Source organism: Mesocricetus auratus, unplaced genomic scaffold, assembly GCF_017639785.1.
Source record: "Mesocricetus auratus isolate SY011 unplaced genomic scaffold, BCM_Maur_2.0 Super-Scaffold_100037, whole genome shotgun sequence".
In the NCBI taxonomy this organism is placed as follows: Eukaryota; Metazoa; Chordata; class Mammalia; order Rodentia; family Cricetidae; genus Mesocricetus; species Mesocricetus auratus.
In genome coordinates this window covers 547161-574879 of record NW_024429215.1, presented here as the reverse complement: position 1 = coordinate 574879, position 27719 = coordinate 547161, and the positions used below count along the sequence as shown (strand labels likewise).

At 40.0% G+C, this 27719-nt stretch overlaps 1 protein-coding gene across 1 annotated transcript; it reads left to right on the top strand.

Moving 5' to 3' along the window:
- LOC101829763 (zinc finger protein 501-like) lies at nt 1-25416 on the top strand. Its single transcript, XM_013125651.3, has 4 exons — nt 1-44; nt 17956-18052; nt 22857-22983; nt 23778-25416. The coding sequence occupies exons 2-4, from the start codon at nt 18023-18025 to the stop codon at nt 25082-25084; spliced, it is 1464 nt and encodes a 487-aa protein (XP_012981105.2). The 5' UTR covers nt 1-44; nt 17956-18022; the 3' UTR covers nt 25085-25416.
- Nucleotides 25417-27719: the final 2303 nt, after the last annotated feature.

The window sequence follows — 27719 nt, the reverse complement described above, 5'->3', positions numbered from 1 at the left end:
GTGGAAAACTACTTGGCTCATCTGGGTTACTTGTTTGATATCTTGTGAGTAATTTCTACAATAAATACTTAGTTTTACTTTCAGTAATAGTGTCGATTATCGTTACGGCATCCTTTGGAGCCACAAAAAGTGATCTGGGTGGGCAGAGAGAGATATGTAAGCCAGGAAGAGGGACCAGCTCACCCCATTCAGCCTGAGGATTGCTAGACACAGGTTCTTACCCTTTTGACCTGAGGATCCAGTAGAAGTAATTAGGAGTCTGTACACAAAACCTGTTGTGTTTTATATTGTGCTCTGTTAGCCCTCGGTGTAACTGTGAACATTTTACAGGAGGGTCAATGCCTGCAGCCTGTTTACAGGAGTTTGTACTTGGAAATGATGTTATAGGGTTGCAGCAGTCTGGTTTCTGTGGGTGACAACAGCTTGTTTGCTCCTCCTAACAGTTTCTTGGAGAATTACTTCTTAAGTGTATTTCCCTTTGTCAGGTTTAAGACTTTCAACAAATTTGGCCCATGATAAATTCTTTAAAATATTTCTGTGTGCTTTTGTGATCCAAATCATTCAGTTCCCTTCTGCTCTTGAGATTTGATTGGGAAATGATTCAAATTGGCATTCAAGCTGCACTCCCTGTAAATGCTTTCTGGTATTTTCATTATTCTGACTCTGCATGACAATGGGGAATCACTTGTAGAATCTTTATCTACTGAATAGAGTACTGAGCTGGAAATCTAGGTACTTTTTTTTTTGGTTTTTACGAGACAGGGTTTCTCTGTATTGTTTCGGAGGCTATCGGTCCAGCCCAGCCTCGAACTCACAGAGATCTGCCTGCCTCTGTCTCCCGAGTGCTGGGATTAAAGGCATGCACCACCACCGCCCAGCGGAAATCTAGGTACTTTCTAGATGATCTCCTTCTCAAGTGCAGGGTTCACTGATCACCCAGACCTTCTCACCTGTGGAGACGAAGAGCCCTGGAAAACAGAAAGAGAGGAGACAGCAGCTAAAGATCCCATGAGTCAATTTCAGTTTTGCCACAGTCTATTTCATTAGAAATAATTCTAGAGACATCCACTGACAACGATCTCAGACTTAACCTTTTATAGCTCTTAGAAGTCTTTCTACCTGAGAATTGATCTTAGGAGGCAAATCAATTTTATGTGAATAGGCATGTGCGTCATTCATAGTGATTTTAGGTTCTCCTTCAAGGTCCATTTTTCCCTGACTCCCAGAAACAGGCTAGGTTTCCAGAAGCAGTCATTATTCCCCTATTGTTGAGCAGTCCTTAAGTCCCATATCAAGCTGTTGTTTACAACCAGTGTATGTGTGCCACTCTTGCACACTATGTGTTATCGTGCAGTGTAGATCACGGTTACAGTTCATACTTTTCACAGCAGGGTAGGACTGTTGTCTAGCTCCTTTAAAAGCTTGCATGTTGCTTTATGACAAAAGGAAAGCTAGTCCCCACAGAGAAGGTTTTAAATTCAAGTCCCTCTCAAGCCTCCTGGCTGTGACTGAAAAACATGGCTTCTTCAGTAGTAGGGACTCACATGCTACTCTTCAGAGGAAAAGTGGACGAGCAGAGTAGACTGTACTGTTTTGGAAATCTCAGGACAGCAGTGAACAACAATATGAAACCAGGCTGCTGTGGGTGCTTTGTTAGACATCTGTGGTTCCTTTGAGAGTGGGATTATTGTGTAAAACCCAATTCTCCATAATGGGAAGACACAGAAGGAATTCCCTTCACCAATCCTGTAAGACACAAAATGTTGACAGGGAAGTCAGCACATTTTCAATTGAAAGACCTCGGCATCAAAGCGCCAGGCACTGTACCGAACCCTCTGCCCAAGAACCGGGGCCAGACCACTGGATGCAAATGCAAGAGGTGATCTATTGAGTACACAGGCACCTGCGGATGCTACTGCATCTCAGGTGCAGAGCATACCGGGCTTGTAGGGAGTACAATATTTGGAGAGTTTTAATGGTTACATAAGTAACAGGCATTTCATTGGCTCATCTTGGGGGCAGGGGTGGAACCCACGGACTAAGTTTCCGGGTATTACCTCATGAAAGATCCCAGCATGTTTCAGCAATTATTATCTGGGTCCCATGACTACTATGGTGATCATAGACACAACTGGGGGCAGGGGTAGTTGCCAAGGACTAGGCGTCCTGGAATTGCCACATAAAAGACCCTGGCACGCTTCAGCAATTATTATCCGGGTCCCATGACTGCTATAGTGATCACAGACATCCTGTTTTGAGGGTGAGACACCTGGTCTGGGTTTTTTTCATTAGGCAGCAGCCTGGCCTTGCTTTTCTTTTCCTAGGGGGTCCTGGGTAGGGGTTTTTCATTCCCCCCTTGTTCTTGTGTATAGGTAGAATCTTATACCTATTGTCCAGCCCTCTCTAATTAAGGTTTACTTATGGTTCCGTCTGTTTGAGGGCATGGTATTGTTGAGTTAGGAGTAAGGCTTGAATTATTGTTTGACAATGCAGGGCCCAAAGATTAGGAGGCCCATGAGAGTAGAGACTAGTGCAGCGAACCAGGGGGATTTGTTAAACCAACCCTCATACCAGTATTGTTGGGATTTAAATTTTTCTGACGAACAGTCAGCCTCTCCTTGAGGTTATCCAGAGTTTTGCTTACTACCCCAGTCTTGTCTGCAAAAAAACAACATTCCTCTTTGAAAGTGGCACATATGTCTCCCTCTCTTATTATACTGTACCCTATGTAAGGGAATTTTTTTCTTTTGACTTAGCATCTCAACCAGGGGAAAGAGGGTGATGTATTCCTTTCCATCCTACTTCTTGCTGACTGTGGGGCGCAGTTAGGGGACCAAAGAAGGCTGAAATGCAAGTCAAAAGCAAAAAGGGAATTTAGGCAATGGGGAATCTATCCAGGAGCAGCTGATTGGCAGACTGTGTTGAACAGACAGTGGGTGTCCACATCAGCTGAACTGGTTCACATCCACAGCAAGTCTAGGGCTCAGAGTCTCTAGGAGCAGGCTGTGGTCAGCAACTGATGTTCAGATGTGTTTGCCAGAAGTGGAAACCTGTTTAAGCCATGTTTAAAACTGGGAACAGAAGTTAAAACTTATGTATTTAATTGGAACTCTTTAGACACATAGTATTAGTGATCAGGAAGGTCAGGAATCCCATGACCAGGAGAGAAAATCACATTCTCAGGAACAGACAGGTTGGATAACTGGCTGTACTTATCTGGAGTCCTCTTTGACCTGTGAGAAGTGGATCCAAGCTGTATGACTTTTGATCCTCTGAAGCCTATGTAAATTTTGTTATACAAAAGGACATAAAGGTTATAGGTACATTAGCATTATCAATTGGTACAGAAATCTACATTGTAGAAAAAGCAGATATCTGGGTATCTGTATTTTGTGTCCTAGCAGAAACTATAGATTTGGGTTAGTAGTGTACTTTTGTCTTCTGTCCAGGGAGCCAAGTATGAATTGGACAGAGGTATCTTTGGCCTGATGAAGCCCTGTAAGTTTATAACCAAAATAAACCTAAAAACCTTGAGCTTGTGATTGAACAAGTTTTTACATCCTTTGGTTCTTATTGAGACATATTAAGGCTTGATTTTTACATAAATAAAATGTAGCTACCAAGCTGACTATAGTCTTGTGGATTTGGCTGCCTGATGTCAAGCTGACAACCATTAATACTTTTAGAGATCTGAGAAGGATAAATTTTATACAGTCTCTGAATTTGTTAAAAAGTGCCAGGTACCAGTCCATATACAGCCATACCCAAGTCTCCTCTATTAGCACTGGAGGCACAAGTATCAGGAACAGCATCAATCTCTACCAGGCCTGTAAGGTGAGTTTTCTTCCTCTCTGTGGAAGAGGGACATGGAAAAGACTGACCTTGTTTTGTCTCGGCAAAAGGGGTGCAATCAATTTTCCAGTGTCCAGCAGCTTTGTCCACATTCTGGGCCAGGTCCTGGCAGCAGCAGGTGTCACCCCTGAGCATCTTGCTCACTGGTCAGCGTCAACACAATCCAGGTGTAGGGACCGGGGTGCCTCGTAATCTTCTTTGGAGACTTTGGGTCACTGTTAGGATCTGGCAGTCTGTCTGATATTATAATCTTTTAAATTAACATTTTAAATGCCATGCACTTCAGATCTCTGAAGTATTAGAGGTTTGTCTGTCTTAAGCTTAACTATTGAAAGTATAAACTTTATTAACCTTTATAAAACTAGAACTTTATACTGTCAGGTTTAGCTTTAAACATTTTATCAGTATAAATATCTTATAACCTTATAAATTGAAAACATTTTAAAAACTGTTCTGAAATCCATTAATGTTTTTTTATTGAAAATTAAAATATATTTTAGGCCTTTAAAACCATTATTATCTGGGTGACTGTTAAATTATAAAACTTAGCATTCCTGTGTATAAAAGCATTAACATTTTAAATCTGAATAAAAACTTGTTGATAGGATGGTACCTCATAACTTCCATGTGGTCACCTTTAGTTAAGATGGTGGATCAGGTATCTCTTTTAACTTTAGTAAAATGGCTACCAGCCAGCCATGTGGCCAGCTTGGCATGTGACTGACTGTAAAATGGTGGCAACCTGAACCACTTTTGTTTTAGCTCTATGCTTGTAATAAAACTTATATTATGACAAAATACAGATAGAACTTTTTAACAAAACAAGCATACATAATTTTTGAGAGATCAATTTTTTTAAAATTTAGCATTTGTAGAAATGAAACATCATAGTAAACAGTTTACATTCTTCTTTTTTTTCTTGTAGTTATAACTTTAAGGCCATTCTGTCTCTGTGGAAAGACTGGATCTGGACAAATGGCTTACCTGCTCCAGCCCTGTGTGCTTGAGCAGGGAGCTCTGGTGGAGGGAAAAGCTGACAGATGGCTCCTTTGCCAGCACACCATGTGTGTGGGGCAGAGAGACAGAAAGAGAGAGAGAGAGAGAGAGAGAGAGAGAGACCCCCATCCTCACATCCTGCACACCTCAAAGGCAGGCCGGTGAGGACGGAGCAGGCTCAGCTGTGAGGGCTGCAGCAGCAGTTGGAGAACAGAGCAGCTGCCTCACTGCATGCTCAGGGATAGGAGACCCTGCTGCAGCATGCTCTATACCATGCCACATGGTGGGAGAGACTTTTGCCCAGCATTCCATGTACTTAGGGCAGGAAGAGAAGACCCCTGACCTGCACCATGTGTATAGGCAGGCAAGAACAGAGACAGAGGGATAAGATGGGCCAGTGACTAGCTAGGCTTGGCCACAGTCCTCAGCCATAGGACCAACTTATAAAAAGAATTGTTTAGTTACTGAACCTGAGGCATATTAGATACTCAACCAATTGTACACACACATAAAAAAATTGGTATGCAACAGCTGTCTTAATGTGAAAGTCACCTTATCAACAGGGTTGAAAAATTATTTATCCTGAACATGAAAACCTATTAGCAAATTTAAATTAACTTACAAAACTTGTTACTTGTAGTTTTCCCCTTGTAAGATTTCTATGAGAACCGCATCATCTAGGAGTAGATGATGATCTGGAGCCGCGGCAGGGACCAAGGGTGAAGAAGGGGGAAGGGGAGGAGCTGATGGTTTTCTACCTGCCTCCGGAGGAGGTAGGGGAGTCACAAACGGGGCTGCCCATGTTGGGGAGTCTGTAGCCAAATTTTCCCAAATAACAATGTATGCTATCTGGTCCAGATGTCCATGGGGTCCCTTGTCAAAGACCCGATCCTAAACCTGTAAGATAATTTCTAGGTTAAAGGTCCCATCCCGTGGCCAGCCCACATCAAAGCTTGGCCACTCACATGTGCAGTTTATACTGGTTAGAAGCACGAATCTGCATTTCATTTCAGTGATCTAAAGTAAGGCTCAAAGGGGTGGTTATGGTTTGTCCCATGCTTGAATCAGAAAACCCAAAATACAAAGACAAGTAGACGAACAAGACAAATAACACAATTACGACCAGACACACTGCGTGCTTTCAGCAGAGAACCGAAAGTAAATACTCAGAAGGGTCAACAGGAGTAGTGGTCCTGTTTTTCCCTTTTCAGGCCCATGAGCTCCAAACAATTGAGCTCTCCAGATCCCTGGCACGTCTGCCAGGGTGGCGGGGGAGAAGTCTGGGCTCGTCTGCCCCTTCTCAAGCCGACCTAGTTACTGAATGACTACGTAGCCAACCTTCTCGGAGACAGATCAACATACATACATATAACAAAGAACAAAGCAGACAGGATGCCGGCTAGCTTACCTCCGGGTGACACTGGTGGTTCTGGGGCAGAAATCTCAGGGAAGCTCCAATGAAAGACCTCAGCATCAAAGCGCCAGGCACTGAACCGAACCCTCTGCCCAAGAACCAGGGCCAAACCACTGGCTGCAAATGCAAGAGGTGATTTATTGAGTACACAGGCGTCTGCGGATGCTACTGCAGCTCGGGTGCAGAGCATACCGGGCTTGCAGGGAGTACAATATTTATAGAGTTTTAATGGTTACATAAGTAACAGGCATTTCATTGGCTCTTCTTGGGGGCAGGGGTAGTTCCCATGGACTAAGTTTCCTGGTATTACTTTATGAAAGACCCTGGCATGCTTCAGCAATTATTATCCTGGTCCCATGACTACTAGGGTGATCATAGACACAACTGGGGGCAAGGGTAGTAGCCAAGGACTGAGTGTCCTGGTATTGTCATATGAAAGTTCCCAGCACACTTCAGCAATTATTATCCGGGTCCCATGATTGCTATAGTGATCAGACACAATTGGGGGCCAGGGTAGTTGCCAAGGACTAGGTTTTCTAGTATTGTCATATGAAAGTTCCCAGCACGCTTCAGCAATAATTATCAGGGTCCCATGACTGCTATAGTGATCATAGACATCCTGTTTTGAGACACCTGGTCTGGGTTTCTTTCATTAGGCAACAGCCTGGCCTTGCTTTTCTTTTCCTAAGGGGTCCTGGGTAGGGGTCTTTTACTTGTTCCAAATATTGGTGTTGGAGATGCTACTGCTCCATGAGGTGATTTAAATGCAATGACTTTAACAGGTTTCCAAGGTAGAAGGGTCCAGGTAGCAGCATTTACCTGCCATGGATTAGGTGATCATAATTATCTTAATGGTTAACTTAGGAAAAAGTGTTAATGATGGCCTAATCTGTTATGGTCAAGGAAGGCAAGGTGAATTTTAAAGTTGTAGTACCAGTGCTACCATGTTTCTCATGGATTCGGGCTAGGGACTGAGGATTTAACAATGACAGCAGGTCCTACATGCAGGGAGAATGCCGCTTATTGCAACAAGAGGGGAGCTTCATATACCAGTCAGTAGGCACAGTGGAAAACTACCCAGGTTGGATGTTTACAATCCCAGGCCCATCCAGGAATAACAGGAACTTATTGCAAGCCTTCTTGGAAGGAGGAAAACAGTATGTACTTGTTCCTAGTCACAAGTTGGTCAGCAGATACCTATGGGGGATGGGACCAACATATAGTGGCATGACTCATATTGGTTTTCCAGGCATGAAATTGATTAAAATCCTACTGCACTAATGCTTGATCTTTATGAGCAGGAAAATTCTCAAAAAATGAGTGAAAAACCACACAGGATCACGGCCATAGGCAATCTTGTAGAGTGAATCAGTTTCCAGACTTGAGCCAGTTTGCACACCCAGAACTGCTTGAATGACCAGGTTCTTCTGAGGAAGGATCCTCATAAAACACTCAAAAGTTTCACAGTTAACATTTCTAGAGGTCTTCCCAGAGGGACCTATGGCCTTTTACAAACGATTTTCCAGGGTCTGTTGATATTGGTTCTGAATTGGTTTGGATTCCAGGGGATGCCACAAAACATTGTGGCCCTCCAGTTAAAGTAGGAGCTTATAGAGGTAGGTAATTAATGGAGTTTTGGCTGATGTCTGAATCACAGTAGTCCCAGTAGCTCCCTGGACTCATCCTGTGATTACTTCTCCATCCACATTGCCAAGTCCATTGTTCTTGACTTTGTCCAGCTCATGCTGGGAGGTCAGTGGTGACATTTTATAGACATAGATACTGGCATTTCTAGGTGTAATGGTTGTTTCAGGTTGTCAACTTAACTACATGTAGAATGAATGACAATCCAGAAATGGAGGGTATGTCTGAAGGACATTATTTTTTCTAGTTTGGAAGGAATTGTGATATGTGAAGACAAATGATATTAATCCACATCTTTAAGCTGAATGACAACACTTTTGGTTAAGCTAGAGGCTGGGCAACACTTTTTGCTAGAAGAGTATATAAGGACATGGAAATAGGTATAATATTTCTCATTTCCTGTTTGTGGATTCATTTCCTTGCTACCACATGCATTTCTTCCATGGCATTGAACCCTCTAATTTTGGGGATTCTATCATGTACTGAAGACCACCCAAGACATCCAGTCTTGTGGAGTAAACAACTGCTAGATTTTTGGACTTTCTACTACAGCAGTGACTGTTGGATTAGTTGGACAGTGGACTCTAAATCATTCAATAAAACATATGTATATACATTCTTTAAACTACCTTATACTAGAGAACTCTAACACAATAGGAGACAAAATCTCACAACAAATTCCTTGTCCTCTGCCTTTTTTTACCCTTCACAACCCTTCCTCAAAAATGATGCTTGAGCCTTAGAAACCAGAGTGTTTTACAGATTTATCCAGTTAGCCTGGGCTCCATACTCTTCATTTTGATTAGTGGTGTTTTTTGTAGAAAAGAGTAGTTTCCATGATGAGGGGTAAAACTAAGCTTCCCTTTGGGTAGAAAGAATAATGCTTAGTCATTTGTAGGTAAAATGGTGGTTTAGTAAAGTGGTAGCTGTTTATTGTTCTACAAGATTTTAGATATCTCCCATTGAGGGTCTCACCCTCCCTAAATATCAGAGTGGGGATTGGGTTGGGGGGTTGGGGTGTTGGAGGATGGCTGAGGAGGAGGGGGAGGGAGAGGGAGCTGTGATTGACATATGAAGCAAGCTTGTTTATAATTTAAATATAAACAAAAGATTGTGTTTCAACTAATGTACAAACTGGCTTAGTGGAGCCCATTGTATATGGACAGATGCCATGCCCAGCCTAGACACAGGGATGTGGGTGTGGAGAAGTCACTTGATCCCACCTCAAATAGATGATGGAACAGTGTTAGTAGACTTCCTATGGGAGGCCTTACCTTCCCATGGAGTAGATGTGAGGAGAGGGGTGTGGAGGGACGCTGAGGAAAGGAGGGAGGGAGAACTGATGTTGGAATGTAAAAAATATATTTGAAGAAAAGATTATATTTCAGGTTACCAGCCAGGTATTATTTGCCACTACTACATTCTTAGGGCTATTGTGGCAGGATGAAATTGATGTGGTCCATTAGCATCAGAAGACTTTTGTTTGGGATCCTCCTTTGGAAGGTTGCATGTACTTCTGATAACAGGAAAACTATTCATCATGGAGAAATTTGTATTATCTTGAGACACTGTCTCTGAATATTTCCACTTCACTAGATTCACTATGCAAGTGTATATCCCAATTACCTTGAACTCAGAGTTCCCCAGGCCAGGTCTCCTTCGTGCTGGGTTGAAAGACTTACATTACTTTTCTGTACAATACATAACTTTTTTTTGTTTGGTTTTTCGTGACAGGGTTTCTCTGTGGCTTTGGAGGCTGTCCTGGAACTAGCTTTTATAGACCAGGCTGGCCTCAAACTCACAGAGATCTGCCTGCCTCTGCCTCCCAAGTGCTGGGATTAAAGGTGTGAGTCACCAACGCCTTCCTAATACATAACTTTTTGTTATTTACTCTGTACTCTTCCCTGACCTGGATCTTACACTGTAGACTAGGCTGGTCTCCAAATAATAGAGATCCATCTTCCTCTGTCTTCTGAGCAGTGGGATTAAAGCTCTTTGCCACTGCCACACATCTAATTGTCTTCTGTTGACAAGTACATATGCTAACTGAATATCCTATATAATTGAAATGAGTGATCAACTGGATCCCTTGTTAATAGACATTAAAAACTTCTGTTACACCACGTTTGAAACTCTGATTGGAGTACAGGAATATAACACTTGAAATGTAAACACCATGAAATGAGTGTATTAAATCAGTAGCATTGAGACTGAAGGATGTATAAAATGCAACCCTTAAAACAACCTCATGATCATGGACAGGATTCTCTCAGAACTCAAGAGAAAACCTAACAGAAAATTTACTTAAAATAATTTTTGATGTCTGGGTGGAAGTTTCACAGGCCTTTGATCTGAGTACTTGAGAGGCAGGACTATCCTGGTATTCAGAGCTCCTTGACACTCAGGAGTATACAGTGAAAGCCTTTATCAAAACAAAACGATCAAAACTAAACAAAACTAATTGCCACACACAAAATAGAAGATTCTCCTCCCTCTGAGTTTTCTGATATCTAACCTGATAATGTCCAGGGTGTGGTGGCATACTTCTTTAATCCCAGCATTCCTGGACAGAGGTAGATGGATGTCAGTGAGTTCAAGGTCATCCTTTTCTATAAAGGTGTTGTGCCCAAGTCGCAAAGTCCCTAGAGACCACCAGGAAGACAGACCCACTAAACTGCAAAAGCAAGGTTTAATTGTTTATCTACCCATGACAGGGAGCAGGCCTGGCAAGCTGATTCAGCAGCCTCCAGAGGGAGTGAACTTCCCTGTCTACTGTTAGGTTTTATAGACAAAAGTTACAGAATTACATCAGTAGGTACGGGTTGGGTCTGATTGGTTGACATTTGGGAAGAATTAAGAGCATTTATCAGTCATATTTTGGCATTACATACCTGTGTATCAATTATTTTCATTGGTTAGTGCTGAGAGGGAACATTCTGTGGTTTCTACAACATTGTCTTGTTACTTACAAGTGGCCTGTTGTTCATAGATACCAATATTTTTCAGAATTATATCCTGGAGACTACCGGTGGAGGTTTTGGTCCCCTCCTGGAGTTTGTTTTGTGGCCAAACTGTTCCCAGGAAACAAGCCTCTATGAGCCTACAGGGTAGTCTGGAGTGTCTTTGTGTTCAGTTTTGGCCATAGGTTCTGGGAGCTCAGAGGATCTGGAGTTTCCTTGTGTCAGAGGCCTACATATCTTTTCAGTAGCCTGTCATGTCTAATAAAGCAGGGGGCTGAGTGAGGGTCTGGTCCCTTTATTTCTAAAACTGAAGCCCTTGAGTTTAGGTTACACCTTTCAAAGGGAGTTCCAGGAAATCAAGGGCTGTTTGTTACTCAGTCAAACACAGTCTCAAAAAATGAAACAAAACCAAAACAAAAAAATATACAATCAAAAAGTAAATACAGACAGAAATGGTCATTTAAAAAATCTGAGCTGGATAGAATGGTGTATGACACTAATTTCAGCACTCCCAAGAGAGAGGCAGGTATATTTCTGGGATTTTAGACCAGCCTGATCTACCAAGTAAGTTTTAGGACTGCTAGTGTCACAAAGAGAAACCCTGATTCCAAAAACCAAAACATTCTATTATTGAGTATGCCCACCCACACATATGCATATATACACACACTGCCTGTGTGTTTGTGCAAGCACACCTCAACTATTCCCCACTCTCACAACCTACCTCTCTAGCACACTGGTTCACAACTCTAACCAATCTCTCCACTGTGTTTCCTCTCTATTGATTTTGCTTGAGACCCACTGGATTAACCAGGAACTTTTGTGAGACTGAGAATTTAGAGCTGCATGGTGGAGTTTGGGCTCAGCAGAGGACTATATCTAAAGACAATGTATCTCCTCCTAAAATGCATCCATAGTGAGCATTTGAGAGGTGATGGTGGGGCTCTGTGAGCCTTTCCCTTTCCTAGAATGATTTAATGATTATGGTCTAGTGTGAGGTCAATGCAAGTAAGGACAGCTGTGGTTGGTTACTGATTACATCAGCTGTGTGGAGTCTAGAGAGTGGCATGTCTTATCCCTTCCTCCTCTTTCCCTTCTAATTCCCTTTCCTCCTCTTTTCTCAGTGTTCCCAGAGCCTTAGATTGAAGGTGTAACTCAATTTTTTAGGGCAGGACACCCGTACCTGCAGAGATGTTGTGCTTGTAATAAAACGAATGAAGCTTGTATGAATTATATATTAGTTCTAACTTTTTTCATTTTTGACAAAAAAGTTCAAGTGTAGAGATATTTTGTTTGTAATCCAACCAACAAGCTTGCCTGAAAATCAGAGTGCAGAGCTAAGTCAATAGTTAGGTACACTCCTATTTAAGATCAAAGTAACTGGTTAGCCACATACCTAAGCCAATAGTTAGTCATAGAAGCAGGGCAGTGGTGGCCACGCCTTAAACCTCAGTACTCAGGAGACAGAAGCAGATGGATCTCTGTGAGTTCAAGGCCTCCCTGGCTCAGTCTACAAGAGAAAGGGAGCTCACAACTTTGATCCAAGCAATTAGATCACAAACCTTTAATCTCAGCATTAGGGAGTTGAGAACAGGATTGATGACTGGTTGGAAAGTGTAATATAAGGCAGAAGAAGACAGGAGCACTACAATCTGATGTTTGGTGGAGAGCATTGCAGTGTGAGGATTCCTTGAGACAGGATTGCCCATTTTCACTGACATAGAACTAAGAGCTAGGGGCTGGCCTCTTTGCTTCTCTGATCTTCAGGCAAGCATTCTTTGTCAGATTACAACAAAATACCACTACACATACCTTATTTGTTTTCTGCATCTGATATAGCCATGAGTCTTGGCATTTATCTAGGGATTGTTGGGGACAGAGTGTGTGTTGGGGGGGGCATGGGGAATCTAAGCACCTTAGTATCAGCCATAGAAGGCAAACATGTTTTAGAGTTAGTAAGATGATAAGACCACCATCTGCTGGTAACAGCAGTATAATGCAAGATGAACTCAGACATGGGCTATTGGCACAGGCTGAACTCTGACTTATTGAGACATATATTTTGGGGGGTGGTTTGAGGCAGGGTTTCTCTGTAGCTTTGGAGACTGTCCTAAAACTAGCTCTTGGAGACAAGGCTAGTTTCAAACTCACAGATCTGCCTGCATCTGCCTCCTGAGTGCTGGGATTAAAGGCGTGAACCAACACTACCCAGGTTTCTTTTCTTTTTTTCTGTTCCTTCTTTCATATTTCGAGACTGAATTACTCTGTTTTACTTTGGAGCCTGTCCTGAAACTTGCTCTGTAGACCAGGCTGGCTTCAAACTCACAGAGATCTGACTGCCTGTGCCTCCCACATAGTGGGATTAAAGGCGTGAGCATTCTTTTTAGAATCCAAATTCCAGAAATGTCTCTCCCCAAGTCACAATTGCAATTCCTGGTTTTGGCTTGTTGGGTTTCTGTTAGAGATGGGATGCTGGCATCAGAATTTAGTTTGTTTTTTATTGATCTGAATTGAAGCTCTAATTTTGGCAGTTAAATTGAGGTGAGGATACCGGATTTTATCTGAAGGGCTCAGATTCACTGTGTGGGACAGATACCTCGATGCAGAATCCTCCTACATTCAGTTCTAATGTAGGCTGGCAGCAAGCAGGTGGATAGGCTGTGTCAAGCCAGTCTCGGGCATCCTGAAATTACCTGTGTGGAAGGCAATCCGAGACAGTGGGAGGGACTGGTGCGTTGTGACAGGACCACTCGGCTGTAAAGAGAAGTTGGGAGAGGTTAGACTTTAGATGTTTGAAGAGAAGGACTGCAGATTGGAAGAGTGTATCGAGTGAGTGAGGAGTGCGAAGGTGCACTGTGAAGATGAAGAGGTAAGTGAAAAAGTCCATGTCCCAGATGGAACTTCCAGACCTGTGATGTGGAGAATTCCTGGTGCAGACCTGGGTGCTGAGGAAAAGCACAGATCCTCACTGGGACTCAAAAGCTACACACAGTCACAGGTTCCAGGTCAGGAATCATGAAAAGTCACCAGTCAACAGCACAGTGACAGGAAATGCTGGCCTGGGACATCAGGGTGAAGGGAATAAGAATGCAATAAGTTTCTCTGGTATGAAATTTGTCAGAAACTTCCACTATGTCTGTCTAACTCTAGCGGACAAATTTCAGAATATATGAACTGCACTAATCCTTTTAATGATTTTCATTGCCAAAATATTCTTTTTATTATTTTCTTACTTTTTATTCTTTTTTTACTTTAAATTAAAAACCATCTTATTATAAATACCAATCCCTCTCCCTCCTGTCCTGTCATGCCTCCCACCATCCCCATCCCACCCACCATTCACTCTAGGAGGGGGGAGTTGACTGCTCCTATGGGGGAATCTTCAAAGTCTGTCACATCTTTTGGAGCAGGGACTAGGCCCTCCCCAATGATCCTAGGCTGAGAGAGTACCTATCCCCAGGGAATGGATTCGCAAAGTCTGTGCACTAGGGATAAATACTTGTTTTACTGCCAGAGACCCAATAGACCTCCCTAAACTGCCATCTGACATCCACGTTCAGGGGAGCTGGTTCAGTCCACTGCTGTTTACCCAACTGTCAGTCTGGGTACATGAGCTCCACTTGCTCAGGTCAGCTGTTTCTGTGGTTTTCCTCAGCATGATCTTGAAGTCTTTGCTCATCACAACTTAGTCCCTGCATCTACCTCAGTCTCCCAAGGACTAAGATTAAAAGTGTGCCTCAAAACAACCATTGAAGCATGGCAGCTGGCAATTTGTAAGTCATAAAGGCCAGGGAGTGGAGGCCCACACCCTTAATCCCAGCCCAAGGCATGAGAAAAGAAACAGACAGCAGTTCAAGGCCACCTCGCCTACTGGAGATTTAACAAGTCTCAAAATAGATCTGACAACTTTAATGCCAGTACTTAGGGATCTCACAGCTTTAATCCCAGCACTAGGGAGGTGGAGACAGGAAGAAATTTGGCTGAGAGAGGTATATAAGGCAGGAGCATACAGCAGCTCCAACCATTCAATCTGAGGACTCCTAGAAACTGTATCTACCATTTTGACTTGAGGATTCAGTAGAGGTAAGAAGTCTCACTAGTGACTATTTTACTTCTCTAATTTTTCAACTTTGGAGCATTATCTGACTCTTGGTTTACTAAGACTAATGAGATTTCTGGCTGCAATGCCCCAACCCACTGGACATTCCTCGTGGGTCTAGGGGACACGTAGGAGAAAGACGAGGGACAAGAGATACCAGGCAGGACACCAGGACAGGGGGTCTGATCAATGTGAGGAGATGTTATTCTTTCCGAGGGGTATTTAAAGGGCTTGGAGGAGGAAGCAAGGAGGGAAGGGAATGGTGGTGATGACCTCAGCTGCAAAGAAACTGTCAAGGCAAAAAGTCAGTGGAAGAGGCAGTCTCCAGTGTTGCCTGGTAACCTAATCCGCAGGGCAAAAGGTCAGGGGTAGAACCTCCTGTGTTGCTTGGTAACCAGACAGTAGGTTCTTATTTTATCTTTCTCAATCTTTCCCTATTGCCCAAGCCTATCTCCTGGCAGACTTGGGGCCTTTCTGTTGAACTAATCTTTATGTGACAACTAAGCTACAGGCCTGTTTATGGAATTCAGCAGAGGTAGCAGTTTGATCCTTATTCATGTCCCCTCTACAAGGATGAATTCATGTCTTCCCTATAAGGACATGATGCTGCCACAGCTGACATATGGCTGGTGGCCCCTGACACTCCAAAACATGTTTTGTTCTATTTTGTGGTATGTTGAGACCCACTGGTATGACTGTTGACTTCCCACAGGAGGAGGGTCAATGCTTGAAGCCTGTTTATAGGGCTGTCTACTGAGAATGGATGCTGCCAAATTGCAGCAGTCTGCTCTCTGTGAGAATATTTTCCTTTAAATGTCCCTTGTTCCTCCTCAGAGTTTCCTGAAAAATTTCTCTGCAATTGTGATCCCCATTGGCAGTTTTAGGACATTCATCAAATTTGGTCTGTGAAAATTCCTTAACATATTTTTGTGTGTTTTTGTGATCCCAATGATTTAGTTCCATTTCTGCTCCTGACATTTAACCAACAAGTGACTGGAAGTGGTATACAGCATATACTCACTGAAAACGCAACCTAGTATTTTCAGTATTATGACTCTGCATGACAATAACGAATCATTAGTAGAATCTTTCATCTTTATCTACTGAGTACAGTATTGAGTTAGAAATCTAGGTGCTTTCTGAATGATGTGTTTCTCAAATGTAAGGTAAATAAATGATCACCCAGATCTGTTCACCTGTGGGGCCAAACCAAGGGAGATTGAGGAGACAGTATCTAAAGATATGGTGGGACATAAACTCAGTTTTGCCACATTCTGTTTCACAAGAAATAATTCAATAGACTTCCACTGAGAAAGATGTCAGAATTATCCCGCTATAGCTGTGAGAAGACTTCCTACATGAGAACTGATACTTGGAGGCAAATCAATTTTATATGCAAGTGAATGTGAGTCACGGATAGCAGTTTTAGGTTCTCCTCCAAGATACATCATTCACTAGCCCCAGAAAATGGCTAGGTTTCCAGTACAAGGCATGATTTCCCTCTTGTTGAACAGGCCTCAAGCACAATTAGAAGCTGTTGGTTACCACCAATGTGTGTGTGCCACTCTTGAAGCCTTTGTGTTTTTGTGCAGTGTAGATCATGGTTATGGTTCATAATTTTGACAGCTGGGTAGGACTGTTGGCTTCCTCGTTCAAAAGCTTGCATGTTTCCTTATGAGACTATGAAAGCTAGTTACCAGGGAGGTGGGTTTAAATTCTGACCCATCCCAAGTCCTCTGGCTATGACTGTAGCACATGGCTTCTTCAGCTGTAGGGCCCCACCCATGGGAGGCAAATGTGGACAACCCCAGTAGCCTGTACTGTTTTTGGAATGTCAAGGACAGCTGTGACCAACAACATAAAAACAGGCTGCTGTGGGTGGTTTGTTAGAAAATCCATGACTCTTTTGAGTCACATCATCAACTGCAATGGGAAATTATCATTTATACTCTAACTGAACATGCTTACAGAGACATATGTGTATTGTAGGTATTTTGGGTGGTTGATAACAGTAAGATTTCTTATGACTTTTTCCAGACATCATTACTGATATTTTAGTCACCTGTGTTTATGTCTCTCTTCTTCATACACACACACACACACACACACACACACACACACACACACACACACACACACTTTATTCTAGTTCCCCCCTTTTTAGATCATTGTTCACTATTTTTATTATGTCTATTACTCTGTGTTACCCCACTTTGGTCTCATTTTACTTCTCTGGTTTCTGAAGTTACTCCAGGTTGTGTAGTCACATCTAAAGATTTCCTATAAGAACTTCCTATAAGAGAGAATATGCAATCTCTGTCCTTCTGGGTATGGGTTTCTCCACTCATTATGATCTTTTCTTGGTCTATCCATTTATCTGGAAAGATCCTGATTTCAATTTCTTTAGAGTTGAATAATATTTCACAGTGTATGTGTACTACATTGTCACTATCCATTTGTCCAGTGCAGGGACATTTAGGATGTTTCCATTTTGCAGCTATTGTGAATAGAGAAACAATAAATATGGCTGAATAACTATCTGGGAAGAAGGATGCTAAGTCCTTTGAGAATATGCCAAGGAATGAGAGGCCTGCGATGACTTGCTAAATTTATTTAAGTTGAGGATTTATTTATTTGAAATTTATTATTTTCCATCTTCTCATGCATAAATCCTCTGATTCTCCTGTATAAATTTTGCCTCTAATTATTGTATGCAAATATGCTTTAGTGAAATCAATTATCTTAGCTTGAGAGTATTTTAAAATGCACTTATGTCTCTATCAATTTTAAGATAGATTTTTCTGAATGTAATAATATAGTTGAGAATGATTTTCACTTCAACCTTTAAATGTCATTCAATGTTCTTTGGATCTAGGATCATTGTCTGGATACCTGGTATTTTGTTTGCTTGTGATTTTTCTGTCAATTGACAGTTTCTCTAAGAGCTATCAGGATTAATTATTTCTTTTTCTTTTGATCCATAATATGAGAGGAGAGCAAGCTATCTATCTGCTCATTGTTCCTGAAAGAGAAACTCAAAGAAGAAAACAGAAAGAAATGACTGAATCTCCAGTAACCATGTCCCAGGTCAGTGGCCATATCCACAATTCTAGAAATATTATATGATAAGATATTGCAAGTCATTAATTTTTCTGGTGGTAATATTTTAAATTTTATTATGAAAATTGTTTCAAATAAACAACAAAAACATACTGAAATTAATCAGATCTAAACTTTGTACAAAAAATGTACTTTTATTTGGTAAGAATAGTCATTGGGAACAGAATCTCTGGAGTCTTACAAAAGGAGTCTTACACATTAGTTATTGAATATATATTTAGCAACTTATCCATCAGAAAAATAAAAAAGAAATGTGATAGAATTAGAGCTATGAGGACATTTAGATATATACCTAATTTTATAAGTGGTGTTTATTACCTTTATTCAGTCCTACCTCAACCTTGATATTCAATGTTTGTTGTTTCCTTTCCTAAGTATTATGGCGTGCCCTCATGCATATTGTTTCTCATATATACATATTATTGACCAGTTTCTGTGTATGAGGAAAATGTGATTTTTTTCTTTCTGACATTGTATGACTTCACTTAATAGTACACATTCTGAGTCCATTTTACAGAAAATTTTGTTGATATTTTCTCTTCAACTGCATGATATTCCAGTTTATATGTATAGAATTTTATTTAGAATTATGTTGACTCTAATACTTTCCTATGGTAAATGCAGTAGCAGTGAATAAGGGATGCAAATATTGTCAGTATTGGGATGTGGAGGTCTCTCGTTATGTTGTCAGGAGGGACATTGATGGGTCGCACATTGTCTCTCCAATTTTGTGAATAATTTCAAAACTGATAAAACTGATTCACATAATGACTATTTATTTACACTCATTTACAAACACCAACAGTGTATGAGTGTTTCTTTCTCTCCTAATCTCTAATATTTGTTTTCTGGTTAGTTGATGACAGCCATATTTCAAATCATCTTTTGTTTGTGTTTCCATGATGGCATTTTAGGGATCCTGAACACTTTTGTAATATTTAACGGCCCTTTGTATATTTGTCTTTCAAGATTACCTGTTTCTTGTTTGGCAGTTTTAGTTCTTTTTAATTCAATTTCTGAAATTCTTTTTAAATTCTATATATGAGTTCCTATTTGAATTTCTGCTGGTATAGATTTTCTCCTATCAGCTGGGTGTCTGTGAATAATGCTAATTGTTTCCCTACGGAAATATTTTGTATTCATATAGTCTCATCCTCTCTGTTCCTGTGCTGTTGGTATTCTTTCACAACAATAAGACCTCCCCCTTCCCAACATCCTGGTGGGTATTTTCTGTTTTCTAGACTTATATGCGTTTCTGTCACTAAATAAGGTTTTTTCATTTTTGAATGAATTTGTACAAATGAAAGAATACAATTAAATTAAAAGAATCATTTGTAGAAAAGAACACATTTTGTAATATACTTTTTTCATTGTTTGTTAAATATTAAATATGCTTAGCTTCCTGCTTTTCTTTCTTGTTCCTCTGCCATATTCTCTTATCTACCTTTTTGATGACCATACCAGTCAGTATTTATAACAACAACTATGCAATGGAATTCTATAAACCCACACTTTTAGAATTTTTCTCCATTTAGCACATACCAGATTATTTTCCCTAGCTGGTAAATATGTCATCTGATAGTATAACCTGTAAATTTGAAAATATTTCCATTTTATAACATAACCATAATACACATGTATGTGATGCCAATTTGCTGTAAATGATGGAATATAACTTTATGTTTTAGTAAGTGACAGCTCCTGTGTCATGTAGTCTCTGTTTGTGAGCACTGTCCCATTTTCTTGAATCATGGTTATAAATATCCACATATTGAAACACATGAGATAGAGGTCACAACATCCTAAAATAGGTGCAATTAAGAGACAAATCTTAGTTTTTAATGATAAGTAATTCTTGGTTCCAAATACTAAAAATTAAGCACCCTAACCACTGTGGAATGTGGCTTGTAAATGTGGCTTATTCCTGCCATGAAAATGTATTTTTGAATATAGATTCAAATTGTAGTTGTGCTAGTTAGGATTTCAAAATCTGTGAAGACATACTTAGACCATGACACCACTTCTAAAGGACAACATTTAATTGAGGTGTCAGCTCACATTTTCAGAGACTCAATTCATTATCATCTTGTTTGTATACAGAAAGATAAGTTAGAGAGTTAGCGGAGAGTCCTGAATTTGCAGTCTCTAGAAAGTCAGCTGAGTGACACATTGAGTGAACCTTGGGAAAGGAGATCTCCATCTCACCCCCACAGTGACACACTCAAAGCCATATTGATATCAACAAAGCCACAACTGCTAAAGCACCACTTCCCATGCAGGGCAATTACATCCAAACTATCAAAGTAATCTAATTGAATTTCTCCTTGGTGTTTAGTATTACGGTGCCTGCCAGCCCCTGGGTTCAGAGCTGTCTCAGCCCTCAAATAACTTACGAAACACTGTATTAATTATGAAGCTGTGGTGGTTTGCTCAGTTTCTTATTGGCTATCTCTGACTTAATCATTAAGCCATAAATGCTTATCTGAGTATGTCCACGTGCTCTTCTCTTACTGGTGAAAAGGATGAGGAACTGTTACTTCTCCCACCTCCTACATCTTAACTGACTTTGCCTCTCTTTCCCAGAATCCTCCTCAAATTCTAGTCCCACCTATCTTGCTTCCATATTAGCTAACAAAGCTTCAGTTAACCAACCAATAAGACAACATATACACAAGGACTTTCCCCATCACACATTAGTGATGATATATCACATACTTGTGAACATCTGCCATATAGTTGTCTCAGGATGTTTGGTCCTCACACCACTCACTTGTTTAGGATGCTCAGTTGAAACTTCCCAAACTAGAGAGAACACTGTTTTGGTTTTTTGTTTGTTTGTTTTGCTTTGCTTTTGAAGACAATCTTTCTGTGTAACCCTGGCTCTCCTAGAAGTAGTATGTAAGCCAGTCTGGCCTCAGACTCACAGAGATCCACAAGTCTCTGTCCCCAAGTGCTGGGATTAATGGCATATACCACCACATCATGAAAGAGATTAGTATCTTTATTACTCTTTTTTTCTTTGCTCCAAATACAATTGGATTTCATGGTTGAGAATCATTATGTAGCGTTATGTAGAATTCACATGGAATAATGTCTTGATGGTATTGACTGATAGATGTGCAGAAGCCATCAAGTTTGATGCAGAAAAAAACATTTCTCATGATTGCTTTGTTCTAGTCAGTTGCTGTGAGTGTCTTCTACCACACCCTGAAGCTACAGTGTTTTAAAGTGGAGACTTGGGGAAAGGACTCTGAGCTGTAGGTTTGCATATATGCCTTACTTATGGTTCAGAAAGAATATGTCAACACTATGCACTTCCAGAAAAATAAGGGAAGAATCATAAACACTAATAACATAAAATCTTTTAGACAATATGGCATAAGTACTAAAAAGGAACTCATTACAACTACAAAATTCAGATGCAAAAAGGCCTATTTTATTTCCTGAGCTGTTCTTCTGAGCTCTATAACATTTGAAAAGCACTGACAAGGTGATGATATTTCTCACATTATTTCCTATGTTATTTGTTGACCTTAAATATATGTCATTTTAATGCATCCACATTTATACTTATGTCTACTTGCTTAGGTACAACTTAAACATCATAGGATACATTTCTGGATATTGTATTTGGATTTGTCTTGTAGGACCACCAGATCTCCAATAATTGCACTGAGACTTATTGTTGTTTATGAAAACTTGGCCTTTAGGCTTGTCCAAGATACCTCTTATACCTCAAGTTTACCTGTTTCTATTAATCTATGTTGTGTCATGTGGGTTTTCACTTGTCCTTCAGCTTTCTTACACTTTGCTATTGGTTTTTCTGGCATCTACTTCCCCTCGTGATACCTCCTGAGTTCTCTCTTTTCATGAAACTCTGGCTTCACTGGCAGGCATTTGGCTCTTTATTGAACCAATCAGGTGCATTAAGCAGGTGAGGCAAAACATATACACTTGGTCATGCAATGTAAACAAATATCCTGTAACAGGACTTCCCTCAATTTTTAGAACACTACAGAAATGTAATATTCTTCTGAATATCTGAAATTGTTATTTAGCATAAGTTGTCATAGTCCTATTTTGTTAGGTAAATTTTAGATTGTGTCAAATGTAGTTGATGTGGCTTTTTTTTATCTGCTTGTTACTGACTCAAAAATATGTGTAAAAGAAATTGCATAGGTTACCTGTTCTTATATGTTAATGTTTAAAGCAACAGTATGAAGTTTTATTACACACAGAGTTACTGTGGAAAAAAGACAAAATTATCTGCCAGTGAACTCAACCATGAATTATACCTTACATATCTACCACTTTGCTGTGTGATGGAATGGCAAGGAACATGAGGTTCAAACAGATGAAATGAGCATGTTAGAATAGAATCATGTAAAATCAAAGAATTCACAGAATCGATTGAAGGGCAGGGCATTATATCGACAGGGACAGTAATTAAAGCTCAATTTCTTACCATAAGTATGCCTTCTGAATCATGTACACTCTGATCTTATGGGACATAATCACAGCATCCATAACAGATACATAACAATGACCAGACATTGAATATGTGTAGTTTTGTTTATATTGTTTATGAGCCTGTTGTGTCATACTGTTTTTACAGACCTAGGACATCCATTATACAAGGTGACTATATTCAAATCATCAGTTTGATTAAATGTCCTCCTCGTCATCTACATCCTTAATTCCCTCAAGTCTATTCATGTACATGAAAGCACTCTGTCTATTAACACATGTTCAAACAATTCTCTTGCTTCAGGGTCTGTTGACTTTCAAGGATGTATCTGTGGACTTCTCCCAAGAGGAGTGGCAAAGCCTGCACTCTGCTCAGAGGGCTTTGTACATTGATGTGATGTTGGAGAATTACAACAACTTGGTCTCTGTGGGTGAGAACATTTTACTTAGAGAATCCCTAACTTATAATCTCTTGTATGTATGGGCTGGGGGAATCCTTCATTTTCTTATTAATACAGGATACACAGCCTTCATTATGGAAAATACTCTTAGGAGATTTGCACCCACTAGACTCCAATAACCCTATGAAAAATGTTAAAGAAACATGGCACCATGTGGACCTCAGTCAATGGAGAGTACAAATAACCCAACAATGCTTATGACAGCCCTGTCTCAAATGATCTGAGTCCCTGATAGCTGGCAGAATACTGCCTTTCCTTCTTCTGCTTTTGAAGACTCTAATGTGTTTTTCTAGAGAGAAAATAAACTCTGTGATACTTTTAAGTAAGACTTAAATCTTTTAAGGAATTTGGTCTTATGAATAATACTTTTCATTGCCTCTCACTTAACAGTATGAGTACTGTGAACCTGGGATTGGATTAAACTCCTCTTCATCAGTTTCAGAGTAATGATTTAAACATTAACACATGTATTTTACATTTAATGCATCAATGAGCGCATCCCAAAGCTAATCATTTCTTCCTCATTTTCCTGACACATCTGGTGCCATTACACATTTTCATAAGGTCGAGATGTCTGTTATAATTCACTAATATTGAAGACTATCAGTCTGATTTTATGAGAACATGTTTAACTAGTGTTTGAGAAACATATCTAAGTGCTTGATGGTTGACATTTTTTAGTGACAATACAAAGAGAGATGACTATTTATCAGATGTTTCATTTTGGAGCAATCCACACTAATATGAGCTTACTAATTTTCCAGAGAACTATTACATGTGTGATCCTGTCCATCAACATGGGAAGACTGAACAGGAGTCTTGTCAGTGTAATCAGTTTGGGAAAATTCTCCATGACCCCTCCACATGTGCACTTATTCGAATGAGTGAAATTACAGAAAACTCTAATGACTGTAGATGCAGTAGTGCTGGAGATGCCTCTCTTGACCTATCATACACAGATAGACATGAAAGTGTGCACATAGGTGGAAAACCTTGCAATTCTAAAGACTTTGAGAAACCCTTAAATTTGAGTTCCAGCAGTACTCAAGATCAGAGACTCTATACTAAAAACAAAGAACACAGGGAAGGAGAAGATGATGAATGTTTTGACACTACACATACTCTTTTGCAACAAGCAAATTACATTGGAGAGAAACGGAACCAGTGTGGGAAATGTAAGAAATGCTTCAGCACTGCCTCATACCTCACTGTGCATCACAGAATTCATACAGGAGAGAAGCCTTACAGGTGTAAGGACTGTGACAAATCCTTTATTATGAAGTCAAGTCTTACAAAACATGAGAGAATCCATACAGGAGTGAAGCCTTACACATGTAAGGAATGTAACAAGTCCTTCAATGCGAGTTCAAAGCTTATATTGCATAAGAGAATTCATACAGGAACGAAGCCCTACAAATGTAAGGACTGTGAAAAATCCTACACTACGAGGTCAAATCTTATACTTCATCACAGAATTCATACAGGAGAAAAGCCTTACACATGTAAGGTCTGTGACAAATCCTTTATTATGAAGTCAAAACTTAAACAGCATCAGAGAATTCATACAGGAGAAAAGCCTTACAGATGTAAGGAATGTGACAAATCCTTTACTATGAAATCAACTCTTACAGAACATCAAAGAATTCATACAGGAGAGAAACCATTCATATGTAATTACTGTGACAAATCCTTTACTGTGAGGTCAACTCTTATAGTGCATCAGAGAATTCATACAGGAGAAAAGCCTTACAAATGCCAGGAATGTGACAAATCTTTTACTACATGCACATATCTTGGTGAACATCAGAAAATGCATACTGGAAAGAAATCTTATAAATGTGAAGAATGTGGCAAATCTTTTACTACAAGCACATATCTTAGAAAACATAAGAAAATTCATTCTGGAGAGAAGCCTTACAGATGTGCAGAATGTGACAAGTCCTTCGTCCAGAGTTCAAATCTTAAAAAACATCAGAGAGTACATACTGGAGAGAAACTGTACAAACGTACGCTACATGAGAAATACTTTTCCTTCAAGAAAAATCTTAGTACACATCAGAGTCTATACTGAAAAGAAAGTGAAAAAATCTGGAATGTGACAAATCCTTTGCCTACATAAAATATTTTAGTGCACCTCAGAGAGTTCACAATGGAGAGACAAACACCACTGTAAATAATTTGATAAAGCATTTATACAGTGTTCTTGATTTAAAAATCCCAGATATACATAATGGAAAGATAATGATAAGGACCTTTTGAAAATATTTATATAAGTTTTAAAACGTATAAAATAACAGAGTTCATACTGAAATATGGAGAGATGGCTCAGAGGTTAAGAGCACTGCCTGCTCTTCCAGGGATCCTGAGTTCAACTCCCAGCAACCACATGGTGGCTCGCAACCATCTGCAATTCAATCTGGTGCCCTCTTCTGGAAAGTAGGCTGAACACTGTATAAGTGATAAATAAATAAATCTTTTAAAAAATTCTAATAAAGTAACTTTGTGAAATATTTTAAATGTGTGTGGTTGCCTTGGTTACAATATTTTCTGGAACTATCTGTTTGATGACTGTGGAGGTCAGAAGAGGGCATCATACTACCTGAAGCTGCACTTAAACACAGTTGTGAACTATGTATCTTGTTCAACATCTAAATATTGAAAATAATGTCATGCAAGTTGTTACATACCTTCAATCCCAGGAATTGGTAGGCAGAGGCAAGGAGATCTCTGAGTCTGAGGTCACCATGATCTACATAGTCAGTTCTAGGGTTTGTCAGGGCTTTATACCCAGTCTTAATAATAATAATTGCCATGCCCACTGTGCAGCCTGTATCCGAAAATATGCGGAGAGTGTCGGGATTGATGATGCAGAGACCAGAAGGCTCCTCAAGAAGGCTCTCCTTTATTCCTACTCTGGTTGGGTATTATGTACCCTGACACCAGAGGCGGTGGTGGGTGGGTCTGAAAGAGGCAGTTAGTCTTTGGAAAAGGTCGAGGTCAGGGTGTTCCCGTGGCCGAGCCCATTTCAGGAACTTATTGCCCTGGGCACTGTTTTTTTTTTTTTTTTTTTTTTAGTAAACATGTTTTTACTTGTCTTACAGCTGCCTACTCCCAGGCTGATGGGGAGTGGGTCTCTGGACAAGGTCCGTTGTCCCCACAAATAATGATAATAATAACAAAATATAGTTACATAAAAATGTGGCAAAGACCTCTATTTGTGTTGTACATCACACAACTCATATTTAAAAGAACTACATAAATTTTTATCGTATATAATACCTACCCATCATTATACATTTGAAGTTACACCCATCAAACACATTCAATTAGACTAATCCTTTCCATAGTGTTCAAATTGGTCACAAAAGCAAATCCCACCCTAAACTAAATGCAAAAAAGTGATCCAATAATATCTCATCATTTGCTCACTAAAAATCTTCATGGTAGAATAAAACCTTAAGATAGAAAGAGGGTGACTGGGTATATAGAGAGAAGCTGTCCGTGTTAGTGCAAACATTTCTGTTGAGCATGGTGAAAGTCATTGATCCAGCTAAGCATCTTGACCAAGATCCAGCAACCCTGAGCTATATGATGCCCTTGACCAGAATCTACACTTTGACCTCCCCATCTTTCATGCTTGGGTTAGTTCATATCTGTACAACGTGGACTGATACAAATCCTGATGAATCGTTCATGACTTCTCCAGGAGTACTGCCTCTAAGCTTCCCTAGGGACATCATGTGCACTGAACCTCTCTGATTTTAGGGAAATATCCTCATCGAACTTAAACGTCTTCCTCATGCCTTTCAGGATGTGATGCACATAAAGAAGACAGAGGTCTCTTGTTGAGGCTCTGATATATATTCTTAAAATATCCATGCCTGTACTTATTCAAGAATAAGTTAATCAGAACAAAGTCCAAGTCTTCCTACAGTATGTTCAGACTATTATGTGTTATACCCAGTAACAACGTTAGAGTGGCTAGAGCTACATCTACCCTACACAGGGATTCATATCAATGGGAAAAGAATATTGTGAAAACTGATCAAAGAATGAGGTTGTCAGGACCTTCATTTCTTAGAAAAGTTAGCCTGTGCAGGGCTGCTATGATGTCCTGTGACCACAGAATAAAAGTATTAGGATTATATATATACATTGAATTTGTTAAGATATAGAATATGAATATTGTATTATTGCAGAAAAAGAACATCGACTGCAGTAGATTTGTGTTGAGAATCTTTCTTGAACACAGTGACCATTAAGAATTATTAAAACACTTGCCAGGGTTGGCTTGAGACATTTTGCTTTCTAGCATTCTTGAAAAATTAAGAGCTGCCAGCCTGAGAATGGGCTTCAATTGCCTCTAGATTCTTAGAAATTGGGTTATGCAGCTGGTGTTTGAAAATGATTGTAATAGATAACTGCTTTTTCACAGTTTATCAATAATGACTAAAAGATATAAAAAGATGTTAAACAACACAAATCTGGAAACAAAAATGACATGACAAATGTTTTAGAACAACACGAACCAATCTCTGTTTAGTGAATTCTATATAAACAGAGAAGCAGCAAAGTATAACTCAGTCCTCCTTCACCTACGCCTTGCCTTTGCAACTTGTCAACCAAATGGGCTGCCTACTCTACAAACAGCAGTGACATAACAGGCATAGTCACAAATGTCTTAGCAATCCCCAATGGCTTTGGCT

Coding starts and splice junctions, on each gene's coding strand:
- LOC101829763 (XM_013125651.3), top strand. CDS start 18,023: ATGACTGAATCTCCAGTAACCATGTCCCAG. Junction 18,053..22,856: donor CTCCAGTAACCATGTCCCAG/GTCAGTGGCCAT, acceptor CTCTTGCTTCAG/GGTCTGTTGACTTTCAAGGA. Junction 22,984..23,777: donor CAACAACTTGGTCTCTGTGG/GTGAGAACATTT, acceptor CTAATTTTCCAG/AGAACTATTACATGTGTGAT.